The 25,848-nt window shown below is 45.1% G+C and overlaps 1 protein-coding gene across 1 annotated transcript in view; it reads left to right on the top strand.

Moving 5' to 3' along the window:
* The window catches only part of LOC138300759 (thioredoxin-like), a 38,149-nt gene extending 30,635 nt beyond the window's left edge, over positions 1–7,514 (top strand). The window contains exons 4-5 of the mRNA XM_069240519.1: positions 5,786–5,851; positions 7,335–7,514. Coding sequence (XP_069096620.1) covers positions 5,786–5,851; positions 7,335–7,406 — 138 coding nt within the window. The 3' untranslated portion in view covers positions 7,407–7,514. The remainder of the gene's footprint in view (positions 1–5,785; positions 5,852–7,334) is intronic.
* The last annotated feature ends 18,334 nt before the right edge of the window (positions 7,515–25,848 follow it).

Raw genomic sequence — 25,848 nt, 5'->3', positions numbered from 1 at the left:
TCATAAACGATAACAAAGAAAACAAGAGTTTTAGTGAAATAAAATATTTGCTCTTGGTCACACGATTAAAGCTAGGAAGGCTCAATTTGTCCAGGTTTTCTAATTTTACTTTGTGAAAATCAGCCACTAATTGGGTATCTATTTGTCTTTTCTCATGTTAAGGCTTTGTTCTTGTGCATTTTTCTACAGTTTTTATATATAGCGTACTGGACCTGGAGATATTGGAGCGCTTTATAGGAGCACCAGTTACATTACACAAGGTCACCATTCATTGTGTACAAGAACAAGGTGATTAAGTGATTCACAGGATGCTCTACTGACGCCAATACTCGTCTGATGTTGGCAGCTCTGGCTGTAATGCCACATCCAGACATGAGGAGGGGAGGTAGTCAGACAGAAGCCACATGAAAGCTCATCTAGTTATGGGCTCAAGGTTCCAAAAGGACCCCTAGCAGAGTCCGAGTGAGGCTACAGGCTTGAGCCTAGCTCCAGCTTTCAGCGGTTTTCCCACCTCTAGTTACAATGCTAATGCAAATCCTGCAGTACCAAGCAATGTATATGTATATGTATGTATATATGCAAACACATGAAGGTGAAATGCTCAAACACAAAGGGGCATTTTTAAGAGCCCCTAGCGCCATCTACCAACACATTAGTGTCATTTTTTTTACACTAATGTTTGGTTAGATTACCAAAATCCCCACGCCATATTTACATAGTGGTGCAATGAATCTATAGCGCCACTATGTAAACCCTTGCACCACATTATGCCTGCACCAGGCATAATGTATGCAAGGGGGGAGTTCCTCCGTTAAGGCGCTGAAAAAATGGCAGAAAGGAATCTCTTTTCGGCATTTTTTCCAGCACTTTTAATGCCTGTTCAGAGCAGGCACTACTCCTGCAGAGTACATCAATAGCGTCATAAATTTTTTTGCTATTGCCCTCTACCCTGCACCATGGTGTGCAGTATTTTAAATACAGCACACACATGGTGGCGGGGGGTGGTAAAGGGTTCAAGAAAAGTGGGCCCCTAAACAATTTTAACAAAGAGCTACTTACTGAACAAACCCAACAGATTCTAACAACCGGTATTTGCCCACACTATCTAACCATGAATATTTAGGTCTGTTTCTAGGTATTTCGGAAAGAGTGACTTATGTTAGTTTGAGTTTATCGATGATTTAGCAGAAGGTAGATGACCTGGTTTCCTTTAATCAAAGACATGTTCAGAAGATTCCATATGAATGCAAGAGAATGGAATTTACATAAAAAGGTTTTTCAAAGGATGTTGATGATTTGGAATACCCTACAGAGCTTAGCATGTGTATGGATTATAAGAAATTGGAGAAAGAAAAACGAGAACAGTTGTTAACTCATCAATTATCTGGGCGTATCATAACTATATAATAATGATGATATAATAAAATAATAATTACATGTATTTCAAAACTGTCTCACGCAGGTGCATGAGCTTTTTATGTCTCAAGCAGAATAAGACCTGAATTGTGAGTTGTTTTAATTGCAAGAAAGTTTTTTTTTTGGTGCAGCATATTCCTTGACTGGGAATGTCCTTCCCTTTCTTTAGTTGCAATGTTAGATCCTCATTACGAGTCACCCAGCGCAGACTACAGGGGAGGGAAGAGAGGAGACGGTTTTTACTTTAGCCAGACAAGGGATGTTGGCCTCTGCACAGTCTGATCCCCTACTATCACCTGCAATTTGACTGGACTGGAGGTAACTATCCCTTTTCAGGTTGAAATTCTCCTCACACCCAGACACCCTCGACAGACTGGTGAAGGATCATAGGTCCCACTTACCACTTGCAGAATATAAATGTAATGGGATAAGGGTCTGTTACTCTGCCAGAGACAGGTATCCCATGCAGTTTTTGGGCTGGTAAGCCATGTCCACATGTTAGTCCCCATTTTGAGACAAACAACTTTGAGTAGCTGGAAGAAGGCTCTAGCACGAGTGACTCCTTGATAACAGCTAGATTACATCCAGTAATTGTCTTTACATTGACTCTTCCTCATTTTAGTGCTAAGATACTGAAGTGTTTTTCTCACAGCTGAAGGACCTGCTCAATTGGAGGTCAGAAGGCTGTTTTGAAAGCACTGGCTTTGACAAATCGTTCCCCCTCCCACCGCAGGGTGTAGCCATCTTTCTGTGTAGTCAGTTGTGCTACCCGAACAGGAACTAATTGGGAGCAAAAGGTCAGAAAGATCCTTTGTTGCACAAAAAGACACACTCTATTCTAAGGCCTTGAATTCAGCTGCATGCTCAAGATTAGTAGATACCACCCTAGCCACAACTAGCATGTGATGCTACCCATACTGTGAGGAGGGATTAGGATACAACGTGCAAAATGGCCTCCAGGTTGTGCGACAGCCAGATTCCACCTTTGAGAATATGGAAGGAGAGGTGCAAAGGGCAAGATAATATGTGCCAGTAAAATGCTTCCCCATAGTACCAAGCCTGGTTCCCCTAGTACAATATTGTATGATTACGTGTCATTCAATCAATTAATCAATCTGTATCAGGGCACTGTGCCACGGTCGAAAAAGCCAGGCTTTGAGCCCCTTCCTGAAGTAGGTTAGGGAGGGAGAGGTGCTCAGGTGGAGGGGGGGGCGTTCGGACTTGGCAGCTGAGTAAGAAAAGGAGCGACATCCGGTGCGGCAGCATCTGGTTCATGGTACTTGTGCAAGGGCTCGGTGAGCGGCGTGGAGGTTTCTGGGAGGTCAGTGGAAGCTCAGATCGTGGAGTGACTTGTAGGCATGGGTTAAAAGCTTGAACTGACATTTCACATGGATGGGGAGCCAATAGAGGTTTCTCAGGTGTTGAGAGACGTGGTCTTTCTGCCGAGTTTTGGACCTTATGGAGTCTTTTCATGAATAGTGCAGTACTGAGGGATGCATGTTGTTGATGAGTATTGAGGCGTGTTTTATATTAATGCAATATTAAATGTTAATTGAGGCCTTAGAGACACATATCTCTTGTTCCCCATCTGTAACCTCCCACACACAGCACACACAAGAATCAGTACATGACAGATACTGGTGGAACATTTAGAGCTGAATAGCTCTGAAAAAGCTGTCTGGGAAACAGACTGGCTCACCAGTGGTACCTTTGTTTTTGTTCTAAAATGTTAATATGCTGCGAATAGTAACCATTATTTAATGTGATAGGAAGATACAGGCCCATATTTATACTTTTTGACGCTAAACTGCGCTAACGCAGTTTAGCGTCAAAAAATTTAGCGCCGTCTAACGCCATTCTGAAGCACCATGCGGGCGCCGTATTTATGGAATGGCGTTAGCCGGCGCTAGCAGACCGGCGCTGCCTGGTGTGCGTGGAAAAAAACCACGTAGACCAGGCAGCGCCGGCGTAGGGGGAAAATGGCGTTAGGGCGTCTTAAAATGGGGCAAGTCAGGTTGAGGCAAAAAAATCGCCTCAACCCGATTTGCGCCATTTTTTTCGACGCCCAGACGCCATTTAAATGACTCCTGTCTTAGTAAAGACAGGAGTCATGCCCCCTTGCCCAATCGCCACGCCCAGGGGACTTATGTCCCCTGGGCATGGTCATTGGGCATAGTGGCATGTAGGGGGGCACAAATAAGGCCAAATAAGGCCCCCCTATTCCACCAAAGAAAATTAAAAAATATGAAAAATTATACTTACCTGAACTTACCTGAATGTCCCTGGGGTGGGTCCCTCCATCCTTGGGTGTCCTCCTGGGGTGGGCAAGGGTGGCAGGGGGGGTACCTGGGGGCAGGGGAGGGCACCTTTGGGCTCATTTTGAGCCCACAGGCCCCTTAACGCCTACCCTGACCCAGGCGTTAAAAAGTGGCGCAAATGCGGGGTTTTTTGACCCGACCACTCCCGGGCGTGATTTTTGCCCGGGAGTATAAATACGCCGCATTTGCGTCGCCGTCATTTTTTTCGACGGGAACGCCTTCCTTGCATCTCATTAACGCAAGGAAGGCGTTCACGCAAAAAAATGACGCTATTTGCCCATACTTTGGCACTAGACGCGTCTAACGCCAAAGTATAAATATGGCGTTAGTTTTGCGCCGAATTTGCGTCGAAAAAAACGACGCTAATTCGGCGCAAACGGAGTATAAATACGGGCCACAATGTTTCACCAGATTGATAAGGGCCAGGCAATGGTTATGATATTTGGGGCCATATTTATCAAACTTTCATGCAGTGCAGCAAGCCACCTTATTGCGCAGCATGAAAGGGCAGGAATTATTTAACATTCGTGCCATTACCTTGCACTGGTGCACAATGTGCTGTTTAGTGCCATCTCAGGCACCCTTGGGCCATAGTGCAAGGGTGCCTGCACTGAGGATATAATTGTTATTGTGTAGGAAGGGGCACCTTCTGGCACAAAACAATCTTCTGAGGGATTTTCCTCCATGTGTGCTGTAGAACGCAGCACTCATAGATAGAGGAAAAATAAGAAGAAATAAAGATATTTCTCCTTGTTACTCATCACCTGGCATTTTGATCAGTTACAGTAAATCTGGGAATGCATCAAAATCCACTTGTGGAGGCTTGGGAACACCCAAACTCCACCCATGGAAGCCTCCCTACTGAAGAGTACCACAACACAGCGATTTGTGCTGCATTGAGTTACTTTAGATTTATGAAGCCACGCAGGGCCATGCAAGGTGGCCTTGCGGGGTTTGATAAATTGGACTGAGTAGTTGCATCCACCTTGCACCCCCTTGCGTAGTGCAAGGGCGCCACAGCTCATTGATAAATCTGCTGCTTACTTTTTGGCACTAGGATCCCTTGCCAATTTGTTGCATTGTAGGCCAGGGCGCTACCTGATCAGAGAATCGGCAAATTATAATTAACTGTACAAAGAATGACAGCAGGAACACCACCCCTAGCTAAATGAAGGCTTAGTCCCTTACACATAGAATATAAAGAAATCATGACCTGGCACCTGCTGTCTGGATGCTCGGATTGGTCACTACAAGTACAAACACTGTCTGCTTTCTAGGTGCATGTTACAGAACCACATAAAAGGTCCTTGCTTTGTTGCCTGGCCAGATCATTGTGACCTTCACTAATGCAGTCTGCATTAAGAGCAGAGAGCAGGGTTTGATTCATAAACAACACAGCTGCCATTCTAGACCTTAGAGGACAGGAACTTGCCTCATGTTCAAATATCAGATAATCACTTCTAGTGACTGCCCAGGGGGCACAGGAGCTGATTGCTGGTCTACTAATTATTCCACCATTGACCTGACCATTGATGCAAAATTGGCGCAAACTTACAAAATACCATTGTATTTTGTAAGTTTGCGCCAATTTTGCATCAAAAAATGACGCAAATGCGGTGCTAAAAAAGTATAAATATGGGCCTTAGAGTCATTTTTTGCACGGGAACGCCTACTTTACATCTCATTGCCGCAAAGTAGGTTTCCACATCCCAAAAATGACTTAAACTCTAGCGCTAAAGTATAAATATGAAGTTAGTTTTGCACTGAATTTGCGTAAAAAAATGACGCAAATTCGGGGCAAAACAAGTATAAATATGCCCCCTAGTTCTTCATGCGCACATAATAATTTTTTGATAGATGACGTTTGTAAGGGTGAACGTTTTATAAAGATTGTAGGGTGAATGTAAAATGGTTATTTGATGCTTCAGCAAACAATGAACCACCGGTCGGTCTCCATTGCACGCAACGACTGCTGTGATATCAAAATGAATAAAAAAGAAATACTCTGTGCATAGGAAATTGCGAAATGTAATCCATTCATTTTTTGGCAGGAATGTATTGACGCTTTTGGAATCACGGGTTTACCAGCATTCCAGTACTACAGAGGCCCAATAAAGGTACAGTATTGTTAATGCAGTTCTTGACATATATTTAGGGTCTAGGTATTAGCACATCTAGGTAAGAGTAAGGCCCTAACAATTTAAAATGTAACAAGGGCACACATATTGTGAATATCATATGAACTATGTAAGGACAGTGACTAACTACCCCCAAGTTTGAACATACTGTGGCAAGAAAAGGTCAAACGAAGCAGACTAGAGATTATCTGTTGTTATACAATGCATTAGTAAAGCTAGATTAATGGCTCAACATTCTCTCATCAGAATTGATAAAAACATTGCAAAGTTCTGAGAATTTGTGAACTGGTTCTTCATTTAAAACAGAGAAATGCAATGATTACCAAGGGGTCAGCATGGGGCACGGTATCTCTGTACATTGCCAAAGGGACACTTTCATAGATCTGACTGCATGCTACTTTCCCAAAGTGCAGAATATAAGTGAGACACATTTTCTGAAAATGTTTGAAGTTTTTCAAAATGTAAGAGTTCAGAAATATGCTGGAGAACATACCGTTTGCTGCAGCAAATTTATGAAACATTAAGGGCCATATTTACAAGCCCATTGCACCATTTTTTGTCACAATAGTGTCACTTTTTTAATGCTAACATGGTGTTAAGTAGCCTTTTCGTCACACCATATTTACAAAGTGGCGAAATGAATGCACTGCACCACTTTGTAACCCTTTGCGCCAAATTTTGCCTGCGCCAGGCATAATGAATGCAAGGGGGGCGCCATTTTTAGCATAATTTTTAAAGCCTGCCTAAGGCAGGCGTTAAAATGATGCTCCCATTGTTTTCAATAGGCCTTCCTTTACTTTGCAGGATTGACACCATAATCTTTGGCGATAATCTTCCAAATCACCATAAAAGTATCAAGATTTTTGACGCTGTTGCCCTAATGACTGCAATGGTGCATATTGTAAATATGGTGGTACCATGGTGTCTTTAGGTAGCAGTTGGGGCACGCAAGAAAAATGGCACATTGGGACCGATGTGCCACTTTCTTGTAAATATGCCCTTAAATATGTCTAATTATTTTAAAAGTCCTTTGCGTGGAAGTACATTTTAGTAAGCTCCAAGTGATATGAAAAACACCTTCTGACCAGCACAATAAGAATGAAGATGTTTTGAAGGAAAACTGGTCATCTTCAAATGAAAATTCTGCAGTAACATTTAAAAAAATGCATCACTACATTTTGATGTAAACAGATTTCAGTCTCATATCACGATTTAAGTAAAATCTGTGCAGTTTTGCCTTGCTTTTTCGTAAACAGTCATGATAATGACTTATCCACTAAAGGTGTTCGTGAATAGGAATAAGGTGTGTGAGGAATAATTTGTCATATTTTTTAAAAAAAAGAAATTAGAATTAATTGAATCCGTCCTTTCCTCCCTATCACAATTTTTTGAAAGTGACCATGTATATGATGACCATAACTCATTGTCTTTATGTTTTTCACCCCGTGCAAAATTTCTTCAGCTCTATGAATTTGCTGGAGCCAACAAGGACCATATCCTGGAGAAGCTGTGTGAATTCGATGTGGACTTTTAAGTATCTTTTGATTCATTCATGGCCTGCATTATTCACCACCTCCGACAAAAGCAACAGCCTGCATACTATTTTACTATAAGATCCAATAAACTTGATTAATCCCCCAAATTTCGTAGTTCGTTATCTCATTTGCATGTACTTTAAAAATAGTGAATTGTCTTTTTTAATACTAATAAATATTATGCAATTGTGAACGTGTGTATGCTTCTCTTATATCCATTGCTCATCGATTTCAAAGACAATATTGGTTATATTGTGAACATCACACATGGAAAGGACTTGATGCCACAGCATCTTGCTCATGGGAAGCATCCCGAACATCGAGTCCTGAACAACGAAGTCGTGGAAAACAAAAGCGAAACAACGCTTTTGTTTTTCGAGACTTCCTTGTTCAGAGCCTTAACCACGCATGTGCTGAACCACGTACATGAGTGGTTAAGGCACAGAAGAAGTGAGTCAACGCGATCAAGGAGGAGGTAAGTTGGGCTGGGACTGGGGCTGTTTTTTTGGGGGTGGAGTGGGGGTCTCGGGTGATTAAGGTTTAGGGGCAGGAGGTCAGGGTTTAGGTTTTAGGGGTGGGGTGTTGGGGTGCTTTAGGTTTTAGGGGAGGGGGTTGGGGTTGTGGTAATTTTGGGGGTGGGGGTTGGGGTGGTTGTGTGGGTGGGGGGGTCACGATAAGTTTTAGGTGTGGGGGGCCAGGGAGGACGCATGCTGAAACCATGCATGCCGTTCACTAATGCCTTTACCAGGAATGCCTTTACAATGAAAAATTATTGTTAAGGCATTCATGGTAAAGCAATTAGTGGTAACAACAAGGTCGTTATTCCGACCTCCTTGTTCAGGCATGGGTGGTTGAAGCACTCGTTGTTCCGACATACAACCCTTGCTCATACCAGATAAATGAAGGTATGTCTTTTTAAGTACCTGCTGCAATAGGAATGGGGCATAGTGTAACATCAGGTAACCCTACTCTCCTATCTAGTAACCACTTTTAGTACACCATCATTGACTAGAAATACTTAGCTAGAGGCAAAATGACCGCAGACTCGACTCTTAGGTTTCAACCAGCAGCAATATGATTTATTTTAGAAACTAATACAGTCTATTTGGAGTATTATGGTTGGGGTAATTTTTATTGATTTCAGATCTTTAGAACCTCTTGCATTTTTTACCATTTTTAAATATATTCGTTTTATTTCTAAACTCTGCCATTAATAACATCACAACATGGAAAATGAAAACTGGGGAGCGGATGATCAGATTATCAGTAGCGTAGAAGTCAGCAATGGAATGCCGTGGCTATTTACCAGGCACCCCAGCAGCCCCTCAACTTTCCAAAGATGATATCTCAGATGCCCCTCAACTCTTAGTCACATAAGAGAGTTGGTCTTACAAATGACTGGTACCACCCCGCCCTGTTTTTACTAGCTGCCGTTGTTGAGACCAGAGGGATATCTTTCATACTTCCTCTGGTCTGCAAGGGTTGCCAGACACCGAGAGAACTTTGTTTAAATGTCCCTACGTCTGTTATTAGGTCATACATAAAATGGATGCAACTTTTCTTTACGACCACCTTCAATGAGACATTTCCTCATGAAGTCTTTAATCAGCGTTTTATTTTTTCATGAAACTCCTCACCCCACGGCCTGGAACTGGCTACAGCCCAATCTCGACAGCAAGTAAAATGCCTCCATCTTTTGAAAACAGTCAAAAATATCTGTCTGTTTACTAGGCTAACACATATTAGGAATATTGCAGCGTTCTTGGTCTCGCAAAGGGATATCCCTTCAGGTCGCTGTCATGGTTTATAAATGATTTTCATCATGATCGTTATTAGGCCGTGGATGGTGGGGTAGTTTTTCTCATTCCCTTCATGATCGTTGTTCTAAAATCCACCAAGGTGAAGCTGTGGGCACTATTGAAAAACCGCTGTCAGTTGTGAGCTATAGTGTCACACTGAAAGGGGCATATTTACAAGAAATACCGCTCGCTGTGTTGCAGCAGCGATGGATCAAAAATACTTATGATGTGCAGAAATCAGTTACCATGCTAACGATGCGCCATACTTCCAATACGGGGCACTCTGGCGTAAGGACCCAAGGTGTGTCAGAAATTCTGGCACGTCCATGCTAACTTTGCCGTAATGGATTGGCTTCAAAAGTGGTGCAGCGCTGAAGCTGGCCTCAGAATTGACGCAACTTCAGTGATGCGTCCAAATCTAAAGGTACTGCATCAGTTTTAAATGACGCTAGTAGCCTAATGCTTTAGGGCCAATGTATATGACTCTAAAATGGTGGAATACCACCTTATACACTTTTACATTAGGCCTGGATGGAAGAGGTAATGGGTGCACATGTCTATGTGTTACATTACAGTGGGCATAGTCTACTTATGTGTATGTAAAGACCAGGGTATGTGTGACTTAGTGAGAGACAGTGTAATGTAAGTGAATACAAGTATGCTGGAATATGAAGTGGCAATACATGTATTACCTACCTTATATGTGTACTTACATGTTGTCCTTTGCCGTACGCAGGCCTGGACCTGGGGACCCCTTCCTCCATGGAGAAGTGACAATCCCGGCCTGTCCCTTGAGAAGCATTCACAAATCACATTGCTTGCTGCAGAGGATGAAGGTATTATAGGTGCCATGTTCCCAGCTTGGTCAAGGGGTCCTGCAACATGATTCTCACATGTGTAGACCCACTACTAGCAGAGGGGAAATAAAATACAGTCATATTGCACTGTGTAAAGTGACATCAGCTGGTCACATTTCCATTGATAAGCTAATGCGTAATTTTTACGCCTTGGTTAAGGAGGCATAGGAATTTTGAGGCATCCTAGGCTTTGCTTCATTTGCCTATTATGCGCCACTCCATTGAAAACTTGCAAATATGGATGCGTCAGTTCTGTTTGGGATTTTAAGAGGTAACGTCTACCTTACATATGATTAAGTTAACCTGAAGCAGCCAGTTGTAGCGCAGGAGAGAAAAGTCATGCATTATGCCTAATGCATTACGTTGTAAATATGGAGCACTGAATGCACCGCCGCAGTGTCAGAAAAATTATGCAGCTGTGATGTAATCTCCTTGTAAATATGCCCTAGAGTGTCTTACATCAGTTGACTGCGTCATGGCCATCAGGCAAGAGTGGTCACGGTGCATCATGCTCTGGCTACTCAATCATATATTCCCCAGAGTAAAGGTCAATGACCATCAGAGATATTGCCATGGGACAGATGCATCACTTGCCTTTGGGCAACCCACACTCTCTTGCTACAGCCTTTAACAGTGGATAGACATATGACCACCCACTGATTAGAAATAGTCAATAGAAGTATACATAAAAGATACAGGCCCACAGGTTCATTAACTACATTTACATCGGCTGAACTTGGCTATAGAGGCCCATATTTTTTTGCATCCCCCCCTACCTGCACCTAACAACATCATGGTTGCGCCGTATTTATAATATGGCGCACCATGGTGGTCGTTAGCACAATAACGTCCACATTTTTGGCGCTATTGTGGTGCTTTGCTACACTAGCATCAAAAACTTTTACGCTAGTGCGGCAAAGTGCAAGGAGGCCCATAGGTTAATATAGGAGGGACATTTTAACACTTTCTCTGAGCACACATTAAAAATGATGCCAAAAATGGCACAGTGAAATCTTTAAATTTCACTGCTCCGTTTGTGCTGGCCTCCTAGTGCAGGAACACCCCCCTTGCACACAATTTGGCTGGAAAGGACATAATGTGGCAAAAGGGGCTACAAAGCATGCATTGCGCCACTTTGTCAATATGGCACAGCAGAAAAGCCACTTTGGCAGCACTAAGGTGGAGCTAGAGGCTCTTAAATATGACCCATAGTTTCTACCAACAGTCTAATTAGTCTTTTATGCAGATAGGGTAGTCTTTTACTGTTGCTTTCTTAGACCTGAACACAGTTATTTTATGTCTGAGCCACTGGAAAAACACTTCACCATTGGAAACAATTTGAAAAACAGATATAGGACGCCTGGAAGCCAGGAGCAGCACCTGAACAGAATGGTCAGCAGAAGAGCTTTTGGAGTATTGATTTAATTTTAAACGCGTTCACACCTTCAGAATTCTATGAATGTGATAGCTGAGGCCAAATTTCCTGAAATCCCAAAAATAGTTGGTTCTGCCAGACAACCAAGCTGGTATGGCCACAGGCTGATCAACTAGCTGCAGAAAACATGCCCAAGTGACCACTGAAAAAGGCCCATGGTCTTGCACCCCTCCTCGCTAGTGTTGCAGTGCAGATCCTTGTTTCATCTTATTATTTTATAATAGTGAGTGATTGGACGCTGCGTTAAGGTCGATGAAACTTTTGACTTGTATGGTATATACTGATTACCACATTGATTGACACATTGATTATTGACATATAAAACAACAGCATTAAACAATAATAATATTCACCAAAGAATCAATATACGATGCACCATGACCCATTTGGCCATGAATAACAACATTTTAGTCTCAATTAAAATATTTATTTCCCTATATTAACAATGCCAGAGTCACATAGGTTATTCTCAACACTAAATAGTACAAATAAAGTAGCATCACAGGCTGGCGAATTGCTTTGAAAAATCTTATTTTAAACAGAGAAAATAAAAGAATACACTCAATAGATCGAACACAAATTAATTGCATGAGTATCTGTGTAAGAGAGATTGTTTATTTACTGAATCAAATGTATACTATGTCAAATCATAAGCATAGAGAAGACACCTCAGTAAGCTCAAATTAGCATTAGCATGTTGGGCATCATGCAAACGTTTTAGTAACATAAATTTATAAAACATCTAACTATGGCACTATCAAAAATAGCAGCAGAATTTTAAACAGTAGCAGCTGGTAACCTGAAAAACAAAAAGACAAATACAAATACACAGAGTTCATACATTTACCTCTCCTTAAGGTAAACAGCAATCAGGTTAAAGCTTTATCAGGGGGATCTCAGTATCAGGACAGAGGCAGTGTAAAGGGGTGACAACTCAGAAATTTGGACTCTAAATTCTCTGAACCATCAAATTAAATATTTAAGGAAGGCAGCATAGCACTATAGGCTCTAAGCACTAAGTGCTAAAATAAGCACCAGAACGTTTGCAGGGAGCCTAGAAAATAATTCAAAATAATAAAGTACCAGAATGTCAGTGGACTATCTGGAAAAACATGAAATGTAAAAGTGACAGATCATAAGAATGAAAAGTGAAGCCTCTGGAAACCAGGGATAATAATGCACCCCAATGTCTGATTCACAAACATTAAATTAAACTTGATAAACTTCTGTGATTGGCTAAAAACTGCATATGTGCACAAATCATTCAATCCCAAAACACCAGCACATCAGAAAATATTCCACTATTAACTTAAATATTCTGTATTCCTCTGTCTCTTCCTTTTTGCGTAAGCACTAATGATATTAATTATTTCCTGCAGTCCTCTCTGCACTATTTTGTGAAGGTCTTTTGTTCAACACATTTCAGAATGTACTTGCTGCCGGACGATAGTCAGAAAGAAATGTTAAAACTTTCAAGTCAGTTCTTTCCCCTTGAGAGAAACACATTCCATTAGTACGAACACAGATTAAACTCATAATTCAAACAAAAGAAGCTTGTAATTCTATAGAAAAGTTTGACACTTTAGCTCGGCTTGGCAGACAGATAACTATACGTGATGACCTTGCTTACTTGAGACACAGCAGAGAACACATGTTGAAAGAAATACATTTAATTATTAAAAGTTTTACACAATTTTGAGGTTCAAACAAAGAATTTGTTATACAGTGGGCATGAAATAATTCTACTAATGTACCATTTTTGGAACATTGGCAGACATTCAACATCATCTCTGGCCTTGTTCTGCCGAAAAGCACAGCAGAAAACTCAAGAATTACTCACATTTATTCTAACATCATTTTTCAAAGCACATGTTCTTAAAGAGACAGAACATATTTTATTTTTCATCACTAAGTTAACACATTTAAAAAAATATGTGCAGGCCTTTCACTCTGATGGTGGCCACTAAACAAGCACATGTTCCATGTTAACATTTATTTTTTCATTTGAGGCATTTCTCATGTTAGTTTATCAGTATGAGTACATAAAATAAATATTTCATGTCAAATCTGCGCTCACAATCCCTCCTCTGATGACTATATATGTCATCACACTTACATCCCAAATAAATTTATTTATTTCATTGTACTGTTTTGCTGAGATTTTGTTTCTCTCACATTTGTACAAATTCTTCTTGTCTTTGAGTTTTTCCCATATAATCTTTCCAATTGAAATTCTACCCTCCTCTGATCCTATTCAAATATTCTTCTTTTGATCACTCTGTACAATTTGCATATTCCCCATATACCAATTAGACAAAAAACAATAATTGAAACTCCTTGTATTAGTTTCAGTACCAATCCTTTCCCTAGGTTACCAATCCAGTTTCCCCACAGCAATCATCCCTTTGCCAGCTTTTTTTCTAAATAGCGAGCTCTGTTAGTTCTTTTAATTTAGTTTCATCTTTTGTTAAATTGTTAATCAAACCTCTAACCTCTTCACTGTTGTCTGGTATGAAGGTACAACAATGACGCAGACCTAGCAATTCACAAACTCCACCCTCCTTTGCTAAAAGAATGTCTAACTCAAGGCGGTTCTGAAGAGACATAGCTCTTACCGCAGCCATTTCTGTATCCAAAAGGATAACAGCCCCTGAATATCTTGTCATCATGTTATCCACAAGTGCTGAATTTTAATAGAATTCAGAACAACTCAACCTGAAGGAATTATTGCTCCAAATATGTCTCCAACAATGCTAGAAACTGATTCTCGCTTTTGTCTTTTTCGTTGTAATTCAGTCATTTTAGTAAATTTGCTCAAAACATTCAGTTGGTACATTTTCGGGAAGACTATTCCCAAATTACATGTGAAACACCATCCTTTAGAAAGACGCTAATATGCATTTTTCCCACAAAAGTAATAGACTCCAGGCACAGGTGGGTCATGACCATTTAACATAAATGTCCCCTTATTCTCAAAAAAAACACATCTACATTCACTCATTCCCACAAATATTTTATCCACCCAACATTGTGGTCTGTATATACAAAGCTTTTCTACATGTTGTGCATCTGAAGTTAGTCTCCCTTGTTTAGTAATGTCAGTGTATGTATTGTCAATCCCAGGACTACGTGAAACTAATCCATTATCTATTTTAGCCTTAATCACCCTTCTCCTATCATCTGTGTAATCTAAAAAACTATTTTCTAAAGATGAAAGCAAACAGGTTAAATTGTTCCTGTGTGTGAAAGCAGTTCAGAAAGTTAATGTAGGTTGAAAGAAACCCTTTTCTCTCCTTGTATCCCGTGCGTGTGCCCCCGAGTGCCGTGCGCCGTCCTCCCCTCTCAGCCCCTCCTTCTAGTAGATTTTAGTAGGCTCTTGTTCCCTTTTCGCCGTCTTGCCGCTTTTTCCCGCCGCTCCTACCGCGCTTTTCCCGCCGTTTTTTGCCGCTCTTTTTTGCCGCTCTTTTTTCCCGCTTCCAGCTCCCCTGCCTGCCCACCTCCCGCCTCCCAGCTGACCCCGCCTCCCCACCTACCCCTTAAATGGCGGCCGCTGCGAGGCAGAGGTAGCGACCACTGACCCTCGGGTAGGTCGCTCCCCTGCTCACGCAGCGCCTCCAGTCCCTGACTGCCTTCCTCTCCTGTGAGTGTGCTCCCCCCTTCTTGCCCGTGTACCCAGAGTGCTTGTGCTGACTAAAAATCCCTTTTCTCTCCTTGTATCCCGTGCGTGTGCCCCCGAGTGACTGAAATTCCCTTTTCTCTCCTTGTATCCCGTGCGTGTGCCCCCGAGTGCCGTGCGCCGTCCTCCCCTCTCAGCCCCTCCTTCTAGTAGATTTTAGTAGGCTCTTGTTCCCTTTTCGCCGTCTTGACGCTTTTTCCCGCCGCTCCTACCGCGCTTTTCCCGCCGTTTTTTGCCGCTCTTTTTTGCCGCTCTTTTTTCCCGCTTCCAGCTCCCCTGCCCGCCCACCTCCCGCCTCCCAGCTGACCCCGCCTCCCCACCTACCCCTTAAATGGCGGCCGCTGCGAGGCAGAGGTAGCGACCACTGACCCTCGGGTAGGTCGCTCCCCTGCTCACGCAGCGCCTCCAGTCCCTGACTGCCTTCCTCTCCTGTGAGTGTGCTCCCCCCTTCTTGCCCGTGTACCCCGAGTGCTTGTGCTTGTGCTGACTAAAAATCCCTTTTCTCTCCTTGTATCCCGTGCGTGTGCCCCCGAGTGACTGAAATTCCCTTTTCTCTCCTTGTATCCCGTGCGTGTGCCCCCGAGTGCCGTGCGCCGTCCTCCCCTCTCAGCCCCTCCTTCTAGTAGATTTTAGTAGGCTCTTGTTCCCTTTTCGCCGTCTTGACGCTTTTTCCCGCCGCTCCTACCGCGCTTTTCCCGCCGTTTTTTGCCGCTCTTTTTTGCCGCTCTTTTTTCCCGCTTCCAGCTCCCCTGCCCGCCCACCTCCCGCCTCCCAGCTGACCCCGCCTCCCCACCTACCCCTTAAATGGCGGGCGCTGCGAGGCCGCGCAGCGGACGCGCGCAGCGGGCGCGCCGCTGGCGCGCCTAAGGCAAGCCCGTCTGCGCCCGTCCGCGCCTGGACCACGCCCAGCGCCCGAACCCCTGGCCCCCGCTTGACCTATGACTCCGCCACCCTCGCCAACCTCAACTCCGGCCGCGCGCCGGGCTGCTACCGCGCCACCCCCAAACGAACCCACGGACCCTTCACCTGCAGCAACTGCCGCTTCACCTGCCTACGGACCCACACCGCCACCACCAAGAACGACGCCCCCGGAAGCAACCTCAAATGCATCCTGGTCAACACCCGCTCCGTCCACAGGCACGCCATCGAACTGTGGAACCTCATCAACTCAACGAACCCAGACATCGCCTTCCTCACCGAGACCTGGATGAACCCCTCCTCGGAACCCGACATCGCCATAGCCATCCCCGACGGCTACAAAATCATCCGGAGAGACCGCTTCAACCGCACCGGAGGAGGCATCGCCATCGCACACAAAAGCTCCATCAGCATCTCGACCCACACCGACAACTCACTTCCCGACGCCGAACACCTCCACTTCGCGATCCACATCGACCCCAAGACAACCCTAAGAGGCACCCTCATGTACAGACCACCAGGACCCCGCACCAAGTTCAGCGAAGACATCGCAGACTTCGTCAACCCCCACGCACTCTCCTCCACCGACTACATCCTCCTAGGAGACCTCAACTTTCACCTGGAGAACCACACCGACAACAACACCACCGCCGTTCTAGACAACCTCGCCAACCTGGGACTGAAACAACTGGTCAACACCCCCACCCACTACACCGGACACACGCTCGACCCCATCTTCTCCTCAAGCAAACACATCACCTTCAGCCACACCACCGAACTCACATGGTCGGACCACAGCTGCGTCCACTTCAGCTTCAAGAAAATCACCGTGCATCACCACACCCGGCAACCACCAAAAAGACACTGGAACCGAATCTCCACAGAACAACTCGCAGCAACGCTCTCCCTGAACCAACCCACCAGCACCAGCAACCCCAACGAGGCCGCCAACAACCTCACCAACTGGATCTCCGACTGCGCCAACCTCCTGGCCCCTCTGAAGACCCAAACCAACACCAACAACCACAAGAAAAACTCCTGGTTCACCACCGAACTCAAAAACTCCAAGAAAGAATGCCGCCTCCGCGAGAAGACATGGCGCCTCAACCCGACAGAGGAAAACCTGACAGCTCTCAAGGACACCACCCGCCAACACCACCAACGCCTCCGCACCGCACGAAAAACAGCCTACCAGAACAGACTTGACAACAACGCCCACAACAGCAAGGAACTATTTGGCATCGTCAAAGAGCTCTCCAACCCGGACGCAGAAACCAACCCCATCCCTCCCTCACAGGACCTCTGCGACTCCCTCGCGACCTTCTTCCACCGTAAGATCGCCGACATCTACAACAGCTTCACGACCACCAACATGAACCCGCCCCCGGAAGCCGCAAACGACATCTCCACCATCCTCGCCTGGAACCCTACCACCACCGAGGAAACCACCCGCGTCATGAACTCGATCCACTCGGGATCACCCTCCGACCCCTGTCCTCACCACATTTACAACAAGGCCGACAACATCATCGCACCCCACCTCCGAGACGTCATCAACGCCTCCCTCACCACTGCTACCTTCCCTGAAAGCTGGAAACACGCAGAACTCAACGCCCTCTTAAAGAAACCCACAGCAGACCCCACCGAACTCAAAAACTTCCGGCCTATCTCCCTCCTACCGTTCCCCGCCAAAGTGATTGAGAAAATCGTCAACGCTCAACTCACCGCCGCCCTGGAAACCTCCGACTCCCTCGACTCCACTCAGTTCGGATTCAGGGCCAACCACAGCACCGAAACCGCCCTCATCGCAGCCACGGACGACATCCGAGCCCTGACCGACAAGGGTGAAACCGTGGCCCTCATTCTCCTGGATCTCTCTGCAGCCTTCGACACGGTCTGCCACCGCACCCTGATAGACCGCCTCTGCAGCGCCGGCATCAGAGGCAAGGCCCTGGAATGGGTCATCTCCTTCCTCTCCGGAAGGACCCAGAGAGTCCGCCTCCCCCCCTTCAGATCCGCAGCCACGGAGATCATCTGCGGCGTACCCCAAGGATCCTCCCTCAGCCCCACCCTATTCAACGTCTACATGACCCCCCTGGCAAACATCGCACGCAAACACGGACTCGACATCATATCCTACGCCGACGACACCCAGCTCATCTTATCCCTCACCAACAACCCCACATCAGCAAGGACCAGACTGCACGACGGCATGAAGGAAGTAGCGACCTGGATGACAGACAGCCGACTGAAACTGAACACAGATAAAACGGAGGTCCTCATCCTCGGCCCTACCCCCTCCGCATGGGACGACTCCTGGTGGCCCCCCACCCTAGGCAGCACTCCCCAACCGACCAACCACGCACGCAACCTCGGCTTCATCCTGGACTCCTCCCTCTCGATGACCAGACAGGTCAACTCGGTGACCTCAGCGTGCTTCAACACCCTCCGCATGCTCCGCAAGATCTTCCGCTGGATCCCCATCGACACCAGGAAGACCGTCACCCACGCCCTCGTCACCAGCCGCCTGGACTACGGGAACACTCTGTACGCCGGCATCACCACCAAGCTGCAGAGGAAACTTCAACGGATCCAGAACGCCGCAGCACGACTCATCCTGGACATACCTCGCCACCACCACATCTCCGGACACCTGAGAAAACTCCATTGGCTCCCGGTCAAAAAGAGGATCACCTTCAGACTCCTCACCCACGCACACAAAGCCCTCTACAACCTCGGACCCAAACTCATCAACTCCCGCGTCTCCTTCTACACTCCTCCGCGCACTCTGCGCTCCACCGGTCAGGCCTTGGCAGCCGTTCCCCGCATCCGCAAAACCACCGCCGGAGGAAAATCCTTCTCTTTTCTGGCAGCGAAGACCTGGAACTCCCTGCCCAGTCACCTTCGCGCCATACCCGAACACCTCCCCTTCAGAAGGCAGCTCAAGACCTGGCTCTTCGAGCACTGATCCCCTAACCCCCAGCGCCTTGAGACCCTTATGGGTGAGTAGCGCGCTTTATAAATGTGATTGATTGATTGATTGATTGATTCACTATTTCTATGTTATTATACTTAGCTATCTTATTAAGATCTTTGATGAGAGGTACAAAAGCAAACACTACATCTATAGTAGAAATACTGACTATACTACCGGTTATAGAATCATGTTAGTAAATGACTACAACTTATGCCGTAAGTGAGCGGTAAACTATGATAGGCAATTCCCTCCTCAACAGAGGCTGGAATCTGCGTGCAAACATAACAATCTCTCGCATCCATTATACCAACATACTCACGCAACAAGCAATAGAAGATAATAGATGAAAGTTCTCCCTGTGAATGCAAATATTTCTAATCTATTTAAAATCTATCTATTGTTGAAAGAGTAAGCACTAATTCTGAAGAAATGGTTTCTAAAGCTATGGTATGGTTGGTCTCATTCTTATCAAAGACAATCACACCTACAATCAGTACCAAACATACAATTGCACAATCACCAAACCAATACCCATATGTTAACAGCATCTATTTTTAGTGTTCTGCTGGTTGTGGTTACCCGTGGTCTTTAAAGAATCAGAAAGTAAAAACAACAACAAAAATTATAGCTATGCAGCAAAAATCTAAAAAAAAAAAAAAACAATTTAAAAATGTTTAAGTCTTCATTCTTCAGTCTTCGATTTCAATCGCTCCTTATTTTGTATTCTTTTTCTTTTCTTTCAATAATGTTCAAAGCTTTATTCACACAGGACCCTTTTGTCAAAAATCGGTAACGTTGTAAAAATCAGTTTAGCAGGTATGCCAAAATCAGGTTATTAAAGTCTCTCAAGAATATTTTCTTCCTAACAAAGTCTCTTTCATTTAGTTTTCAAATTTTCAATTTTTTTCTCAACAAATCTCAATCAGTTTTCTTCATGTGCCAAAATATAGACCTGGAATGTCTCTGTCAAAACAAAAATTCAAAAATTACTTTTGCCATTCATTAGTAGTTGCATGTGCCCTTTCAGGCCCAGAGTATTTTTGATTTCTTTTTGATTTTTGACCATCACTGGATTCACCATCACTCAGATCTTCACTTCTGTTGTTATTGACTTCTTCCTGTATTGATTGCACCAGATTTGTCTTCTTTGACTTTGAACTTGTTTCTGGCCTGTTGTTCCCTTTCAGAGATTTTCTTGTTAATGCTCTTTTCAGTATTGGACTTGAACTCTTCTCCTTCGACGTTCCCGCAACCGGTTCAGGAGGACTCAAATCTGTTTGGTTTAGATCTTCCTCAACTCCATTACCGCTGGGGTCAGTCAATTGTTCAGTCTGGTTTGTCATACCATCTGCTTCTGAGGGCACCCTCGTCTGAGCAGGTCTTCTCTGGACCGTTTCCCTTATTCGTGCTCTCTGGACTGGTTCTTTTACTGTTTCATTTGAGGACGTTGATGACCTTTCATTCTCATCTTCCAGGATTACTTCCACTTCGTCTGACACAGGAGTGGGCAAGTCAACTTGAGCCTGTTCAGGCACTGTCTCCAGATCGTTTGTTCTCCTGGAATCGAGTTTGGAAGTCCTTCACACTTCACAGCTGTAGTAGTAATCAATATCAGCTGGTAAGGACCTCTCCACTGAGGCTCCAAACACGATTTTCTCACTGCTTCCGGATCACAACCCAGTCACCATCCTTCAGGTTGTGTCCTTGCTCTTGTGACAGTTGTAGTGTGGTAGCTTCCATCTGCTGAGAGAAAGAGTGAACCACATCAGCTAGGCCTTTGCAGTAGTCCAATGCCACATCATCTGTAATATTTACAAGAGCATTTGCAGGTAAAGCTGCCAATCCCATGGAACTTCCCATGAGGATTTCATGGGCGACAGTCCTGTTTTCTTGTCAGGAGTACTTCTCATTGACATTAGAACCAACGGCAAAGCATCTGGCCATTTCAGATTTTTAGATGCACACAAATTTTCCAGTCTTGATTTTAAAGTACCATTCATTTGTTCTACAAATCCTGAGGCTTCTGGGCGGTAGCTGCAATGAAGCTTCTGCTCAATGTTGTCATTTCTCCTTGTAGGGTAAGCCTCAATCCAATGAATGAAAGTGCACACAATCACCAACACATATTTCAAACCAGCACATGCAGGCATCTCAATGAAATCCATCTGCATTCTGCTAAATGGTCCTCCAGCCATGCCTATATGTCCCATGTTGACAATTGGTCCTTTGCCCACATTCATCTGCTGGCAGATAACACATCTGTGGCAAACTGCTTTGGCAACCTGTCTAAATTTTGGATTGAACCAGAAATGTTTAAATAACCTAACCATGGCATCTCTCCCCACATGAGCTTGCTCATTATAGTATTTGGCCATCTGAGTCAAACAAAATGTTTGGCAATATTACTTTTCCTTCTCCTGATTCCCAGATGTCATCATCTATTTGAACAGACTTCATCTTAACCCAATCTCTAATCTCATGTTTCCCAACATTATCCTGAAGATTTTGTAATTCTTCCAAATTATCAATGACATGCATCACATAATTTTCATCATCTTCAAGTAACAATTCCCATTCTCCTTTGAAGGATATGCTGTTCAATGCACAGAACTTTGCAACTTGATCCACATATGCATTTCCCAATGACACACAATCCTTTGATCTCTGATGTGCACTGCATTTCACCACAACAATCATTTCAGGCATTTGAATTCCTTCTTACAGATCATTCATTCTTTCACCATTTCTTATTGGTGAACCAGAAGAAGTTAGAAAACCTCTCTGTGACCACAATTGGCCAAAGTCATGCATAATGCCGATCCATATTAAGGGCCATATTTATACTCCGTTTGCGCCGAAATTGCGTCGTTTTTTTTGACGCAATTTCGACGCAAAACTAACGCCAACTAACGCCATATTTATACTATGGCGTTAGAGGCGAATAGCGCCAAAGTTCCCGGAATGTGCGTCATTTTTTAGCGTGAACCCCTTCCTTGCGTTCATGATATGCAAGGGAGGCGTTCCCGTCTAAAAAATGACTCCCAGGCCTTTACGTGGTATTTATACTCCCGGGCAAAAGAGACGCCCGGGAGTTGGCGTGGCTAAAAACGGCGCATTTGCGCCACTTTTTAACGCCTGCTCAGGGCAGGCGTTAAGGGGCCTGTGGGCTCAAAATGAGCCCACAGGTGCCCTCCCATGCCCCCAGGGACCCCCCCTGCCACCCTTGCCCACCCCAGGAGGACCCCCAAGGATGGAGGGACCCACCCCAGGGACATTCAGGTAAGTTCAGGTAAGTATAGTTTTTTTTTTTTATATATTTTTTTGGTGGCATAGGGGGGCCTTATTTGTGCCCCCCTACATGCCACTATGCCCAATGACCATGCCCAGGGGACAGAAGTCCCCTGGGCATGGCCATTGGGCAAGGGGGCATGACTCCTATCTTTACAATGATAGGAGTCATGTTGATGGGGGATGGGCGTCGAAAATAAATGGCGCAAGTCGGGTTAAGACGATTTTTTCGACGTAACCTGACTTGCCCCATTTTAAGACGCCCATGCGCCATTTTCCCCCTACGCCGGCGCTGTCTGGTCTACGTGGTTTTTTCCCACGCAAACCAGGCAGCGCCGGTCTGATTGCACCGTCTAACGCCATTCCATAAATACGGCGCCCGCATGGCGCTTCAGAATGGCGTTAGACGGCGCAAAACTTTTTGACGCTAAACTGCGTTAGCGCAGTTTAGCGTCAAAAAGTATAAATATGGGCCTAACTATCTGTGTAAATAGTCACTTTCAATTGAGTTGAAATGTGGCATGCTCTAGTAAAAGCCACTAGTTATACTTGTGCAGAAAACACTCCTTGAAGCCATGAAGCTTCCAGTATGCTAGTGATAGTACGTACTGCATATACTGCTCTTAATATGCCCACATTATCTCTCAGGCAGGAACCATCAACAAAGATAATTTGGTCATTTTCTTCCAGACAAGTATCTCTAATATCTGCTCAGGGTTTTGTGCATAACTCTGTAACTTCCAGAAAATCATGTTCAGTATCATCCAATTTATCAATGTTTGTTTCCTCATTTGGAAGTAAAGTTGCTGGGTTAAGCACTGTATATCTCTTAATGTTTAAATTTGGAGATCCCAAGATTGTTGACTCTTATCTAGTCAGCCTTGAGCTGGTCAGATACTGTGTCTTAGACCTGGTAAGCAAAATCTCTATGGAATGGGGAACCATTATAGCAAGAGGATAACCCATCACTATACTCTCGCTCTGAGGGAGGCTCTGCTCAACTGCTGCAATGGACCGCAAACAACCTGGTAAAAGCTGCTGTGACAGGATCCAAGATAGATGAAAAATATGCCACTGGGCACTCTACACCACCATGAGTCTGAGTCAAAACAGACAATGAACATGCATTACGTTCATGACAAAACAACAGAAAAAGCATAGTGTAGTCAGGCATACCGAAAGGTGGAGCTTGGCACAATCTCTCTTTCAAATCAGTAAATGCTTTCATACAAACCTCATCCAGCACTATAGTATCTGAAACATCCTCATGAGTCAGCTTCTGTTTGGGCTTTGAAAGAACTGAAAAATTCAGGATCCATTGGTGGCAGTAACCCACCATTCCCCAGAACATCATCACACCTTTCTGAGTAGTTGGTGCTGGCATTTGCAAAATAGTTGCAACTCTTTCTCTAGAAATCTTCCTAGTTCCTTTCTCAAACAAATGACCCAAGTATTTCATCTCTTTCAGACAGTACTGCAATGTAGCAGGGGACACTTTATGTCCATTGTCTCCCAGGAAATTCAAGAATGCAATTGTATCGTATTTACACCCTTCTTTTGTCCTGAGCACAATTAATAAATCATCATTGTACTGCACCAATGTTGACTGATAAGGCATCAATAATGATTCCAAATTCTTTTTCAAGATCTGATTGAAAATGGATGGTGACTCTGAGAGCCCTTGTGGAATTCTACACCAACAGTAGACTTCATTCAAGAATTTGAAACAAAAGAGATATCTGCTGTCCTCATGAAGAGGCGCAGAAACGAATCCTTGACATAAGTCTACCACAGTGAACCATTCAGAATCACATGGGACCTGAAACATAATCACAGCTGGATTTGGCACAACTGGGCAACACTTAAACACTATGGTGTTCATTATGAACATGGCAGGAAAGACCGCACCGCCCGACGGTGGCGGTAACTACCGCCAACAGGCTGGCGGTCTGGACCGCTAAATAATGAAGCACATGAAAAACAGCCAGCGTGAAAACCACTCACCGCCAGCATAGGAGTGCCGACATCGATGGAAGAGGCCGCCCACAGGCCGAAAGAAAGGCCCCACCAGCCCAACAAATAATGGAGCACAAGTCTGCCGTCAGTTCCAGGGCTGGAACGACAGCCACGCGAAGCCTGGTGGAAACTTACCAAATAAAAGGAAACACTTACGCTGAAGCACACATGGAGAGAGAATTGGAAATCATGCCAGTGCTGCTCCCTGCCATATACCTCCACGACCATGACCGCCGACGAAGATGACGACGATAACTACTGCAACCTACTAAACAAGGGAAGAAAGGGCACAGTTACACAAACACCCACCCCATGCACCCCACCCACCCTGCAACGCACCCCCAACCCCTCACACCATCCCAAGCCATAAACACCAGAACAAGAAGTACTTACCAGACACAAGGCCAATACAACCTGCCCAAAGTACACACATGTGCACACCACACCTCCACAATGAAACAATGAACCACTTCTCCAGATTGCGCCAACAGCAACACTAAGCACACAAACTTTAATAAAAAATGAAAAATGCAATGTCCAATTAAGGCCATTGGCCAGTCCAACATGAAAAGGCTGAAGGGCCAAAATGGCCCGAACTTGACTCCCACTTGTGCACATGGTACTCCACTATAAAGGGACATCAATGGGGTAGCCAGGCACCTCAGGGAACAGGGGCAGGGGGTGGCAGGGTGGGGACTAACGTCGGGGGGCTTGGGCTTACGTTTGGGAGGTGGTGGGGGTTTGGGCTTGCTCTTGGAAGGTAGGGGAGCGGGCTTGGTCCGCGGGGTGGCAGATGGACCTGGGCCAGCATGGGGCTTCTTGCTCACTGGGGAAGGGGCACAGGAATGTGAAGGGCGGCCTGGGGCAGACCTCGACGTGGAAGGAGTGGACATGTTTAGGGACGAGACGGGGTGGCCAGTGGGTTCGAAAAGGTCAACACGGGACAGGAATAGTTTTTTAGGGGCAGTTGGGGTGGACATGGAAGAAGGTGTGAGTGGAGGTTGAGGGAGTGTGTGTAAGAGGTGTAGGTGTGCTGGACATGGATGCAGGTGCCTATACAGTATGCTGAGGAGTGGTGGATGTATGTTGGGTGGGTGTCTGGGAACATTTGAGTGTTTTGGGAGGAGGAGGGGTGGACACAGAGGGACAAGACAGGCTGCCAGTGTACATGGTTGTTGTCTGGGTGTCTTCAGGTATAGTGAGTGTGCTGCAAGTGTCAGTCCAAGTCGTTGTGGTGAGTGCAGGTGTAGAGTCTGGGGTGCATGACTGGATGTCTGATGTTGTGGTGACTGCAAGAATGGGGTCAGCAACAGTGAATGAGGGTGCAGTGCTTGTGAGCGTGCATGTTGAGGTGACAGACAGGAAGGCGGGAGAGGTGGACACACTGGGGGAAGTGGATGTTGCAGTGTGTGCTTTTGTATGTTGTATGTTTTGTATGTTGGCTGTGTGTATGCCTGTGGTGGGAAGTGTGGTGC

Source organism: Pleurodeles waltl, chromosome 1_2 (genome assembly GCF_031143425.1).
Source record: "Pleurodeles waltl isolate 20211129_DDA chromosome 1_2, aPleWal1.hap1.20221129, whole genome shotgun sequence".
Taxonomy (NCBI): domain Eukaryota; kingdom Metazoa; phylum Chordata; class Amphibia; order Caudata; family Salamandridae; genus Pleurodeles; species Pleurodeles waltl.
Note: the sequence above shows the minus strand (reverse complement) of the source record. Positions and strands in the feature narration are given on the sequence as shown.